This window comes from Austrofundulus limnaeus, unplaced genomic scaffold (assembly GCF_001266775.1).
Source record: "Austrofundulus limnaeus strain Quisiro unplaced genomic scaffold, Austrofundulus_limnaeus-1.0 Scaffold11, whole genome shotgun sequence".
Lineage (NCBI taxonomy): Eukaryota > Metazoa > Chordata > Actinopteri > Cyprinodontiformes > Rivulidae > Austrofundulus > Austrofundulus limnaeus.
Genome location: NW_013952413.1, coordinates 568,875 through 572,380, shown reverse-complemented (window position 1 = coordinate 572,380; position 3,506 = coordinate 568,875). Strand labels below are relative to the sequence as shown.

General features: G+C 38.6%; 1 protein-coding gene across 2 annotated transcripts in view; it reads right to left on the bottom strand.

The window, feature by feature from the left end:
- Positions 1-839: 839 nt before the first annotated feature.
- The window catches only part of klhl3 (kelch-like family member 3), a 16,806-nt gene continuing 14,139 nt past the window's right edge, over positions 840-3,506 (bottom strand). For both annotated transcript variants that reach the window (XM_014001955.1, XM_014001956.1), the window contains exons 13-15: positions 3,000-3,140; positions 2,693-2,836; positions 840-2,600 (exon numbers count right to left, since the gene is read on the bottom strand). In XM_014001955.1, coding sequence (XP_013857409.1) covers positions 2,572-2,600; positions 2,693-2,836; positions 3,000-3,140 — 314 coding nt within the window. In that variant the 3' untranslated portion in view covers positions 840-2,571. The remainder of the gene's footprint in view (positions 2,601-2,692; positions 2,837-2,999; positions 3,141-3,506) is intronic.

The following is a 3,506-nucleotide window of genomic DNA, read 5'->3' as shown; positions in this document are numbered from 1 at the left end:
ACTGTAACAAAGTAGTTAATTGTAGCTGTCAACATTCTGCTCCAAACACAAGCATTACAGCCGCAAACGTTTAAAATTTATATAAAGCGTAACTTTCTTGGTGGAGGTATTTAGCACATTATTAAAACCAGGTTCTATCAAATATTAAATTTAAGCTGTTCAAATAATTCCAGTTAAGATTGAGACATTTTGTTTTGTAAATAATAGCTTCTCAAAAATCCGATTAAATCAGYAGGACTTGAACGCAGCACAATTAAAGGTCGGCGTTTCCGGGTGTGTTAAAACTCAGGTTGTTTCTCAGCTCCAACTCACCTGATTCTGTGTTTCAGTTTCCTCTTCAGATTCTGTAGAAGTCAKTTAATCATCCATCCATGAAACCAGACGTGTTTGAGCAGGAAAACATGCGGAGCTCTTTGACCGGAGTTCAATGCCTGTTCTCAGCTAAATATTCTTTAAGCGGGAAACAAACAACAAAAACTGGCTAATATTCGATGAAAAGCTGTTTTGTTCATTTTTTTTTATTTCATCTAACCTGTTTTTGCTCCTAATGTCGTGACGCTTTCGGACGAAGAAGCTAATTAGTGCTCGGAAAATGGCGGACAAACACCTGCAGCTAATTATGCTAACAGGCTAACATTAAGGCCACGCCCACAACAAATTCACACCAATCAAAGGTTTTGGTCACAATGTCAACAGTTTATATGAAAAATATAACAACTGCATCATCTTATAACTTCATCACACGATCAACATCCGTTCAGTAGTGGAATCTGTAATTTATCACAAACTTATAAACATTTATACAAGTTTTTTTAAAGTTTTGCTCTTCCACATCAGACTGAGTCAAGTTGTAGTTTATTGCTGATCACTGTGTTTAAAGTGTAACAATGTTAAAAAGACAGGCTTTAAAAAAAAGCAACATTCTTTCATGATATGAGTGGAAGGCTTTCATATGTATATTTGTGCTTGAAACACCATTCGTTTTGCAGAAGTTGCATGTTTCAATCTTTTTTTTTTTCAAAATAAGGGCTATATTGATGCTCAATATAAAGCCCAACTTGAAGCAAATAAGCAAAATATCAAATTGTGTCACATTTCAGCAGGTCAACAGGGCACGYTGTTTTTTTGACCAAAGGCAGAACTGATGCTTAATCTGGTACCAAACTGTGTTTAAAACTGGTCCCATCACTCCTTCATATGACTGTAATTTACAGTAATCACCAGCAAAACAATGTCAGGAAACTTGACAATTGAATCAACCTATAAAGACTTAAAAAAAAAAAAAGTTACATGGACATTTGAACAAATGGATCATATAACAAAACTGTACGATCTTATTAGGTTTATGTGCTTCTTTCTAAAGGGACTGAAATTATAGAAAACAAAAATTGGCTTTAAATTACACAAGAAACTCTTCAAGAGCAATCTGCCATGGCACATTTGAAATGCTTCTGCCTTCATCTGAACAGATGTACGTTGATCATAAACTATATAATCTCACTTTTTATGAACAAACTATGAATTAAACGGAGCCAAACAATAAATAAAACCTGCATCTTTAACATGATCTTTTTACAGTGCATTGATCCTAAAAAAAAAACAAACATGGTTCAATATGTCTTTTCAGAACTAAAGACATCTCCAGCATTGCTCCGCCTCTGATTTGCGACTGGCACAGCCTCTTTGTTCGTTTTTCTTACAATATCTGATGACATTATTGGCTTTTAAAAAAAAAACTGGAGTGACAGACRCTCCGTCGACCAATCAGCCGGTCTGCAGCGGTCAGTGCAAGAGATCAGARCATCAGTAGTTTTTTCCACAAAAGTCCAAACGGCTGATCTGAAGCCACAGCAGTGATTATAAACTTATTTTACACACATTTTTCAAAAAGACAAAAAACAACAAAAACAAAACAATAAATATACTTTTTTGCATATRGTTTGTTTTCTGCATTGTTTATCATCTTGCAGCTCTGTCGGCCAAACGCTGTGAGAAGAAATACTGTTGAGGTGGACGTGACTCCACCACGTCTCGTTTGGTACGACAGACAAGATGAGCAAGTCCTACAGGGAAAAAAGATAATTCAACACACTCAGGATTTTAAATAATGCTCCTGAATAATAATAAAAAAGAAAAGTTGTCAGTGCAACAGAAAGATTAATGCAGCTGGATGCTATTCGTGGCCAGTCGTCCTAAAAGCGTTTTTCTTTTTTTTAGCTTTCAGGAACCAAAGTTTGACACTTAACCATTATTAAACCGTGTCTCTGAAACATTTCATCTGTTTACTAGTCATGTCCTGACATGAAACGGTTTGACGTAGCTTCTAGTGACGTGGTTTGAAAACTGTCTATGAATCCACAGTCCCACAGCTGCAGCTAAAAGAAAACACTTTCGACCCGACGGCTAACAGCTCGGTCGGGACTCGCGGCTTAATCTCTTGGCGGCGTCTCATCTTCGCGGACGGCGCTACTTTCAGGCGTTGCTCTTCCTGTCGGCTCGCGTCGAACGTTGCTTTGAGTTTCTGCGAAGCCGACGGTGGATTTGGAGCTGGTTCTGCGGGGAGGACCTGGGTCATAGCTGCTTATCGATCACTGCGACTCCTGAGACAGCGAGAGGAAAAAAAAAAAAACAGAAGAGAGTGAGCCCACATCGTTTCAGATTCTCTCTCAGATCCACGAGATCACCGACGTACCGGCGTAGCTGCGCCCGTTGCTCATATTGGTCGGGATGAGACTCCATTTGTCTGTGAGCGGGTTGTAAAAYTCGACAGAGGAGAGGTTACAGGAGCCATCGTCTCCTCCGACCACATACAGCAGCCCGTTAATGGCACAAACACCTGGAGCCATGACACAGTGAGCCTGGTTAAAACTAACAACTCTTCAAATAATAATAATGACAATAATAAGATTCACTAAAATCTTGACATTTAGGTAAACTATTAAAAATACAGTTTAGTAACGAGCGTCTGAAGRTGACGGCAGTAATGTTTGTAATCCCACCTGCGTTCCGTCGACACATGTTCATGTCGCTGACCAGCCTCCAYGTGTTGCTCTGCGGGTCGAACACCTCGACGCTCTTCCTCACCAGAGGACCGTCGTGTCCTCCTGCTGCGTACAGCAGGCCGCTCAGAACGCCCACACCTGCACAAAAACCAGAGTGAATAAACTRTATTAATACAGCTTTTCATTTAAAAAGGGTCCAACTGTTAAAGTAACAAAAACAACTCAAAATTTAATTAATACTCTTTGCAACACTGGTTTAGATTTTWATGGTTTTGTTGAGTTTAAAACAACAGATAAAAGTTTTTTTTAATTGTTTTGAACAAACATGAAATCTTTTGGTGTTGTTGCACAAGTTGTCCACTAGAGGGCGCTTAACAGCTTAAACAGATTACAGCCTTCATAGAAACTAATACTGTAGATCAACAGCAGCTGAACTGGATCTGTTTCAGATTATCCGTCATGTTTTTACAATAAATTAATAACTATGTTAATTTCATTCAACAA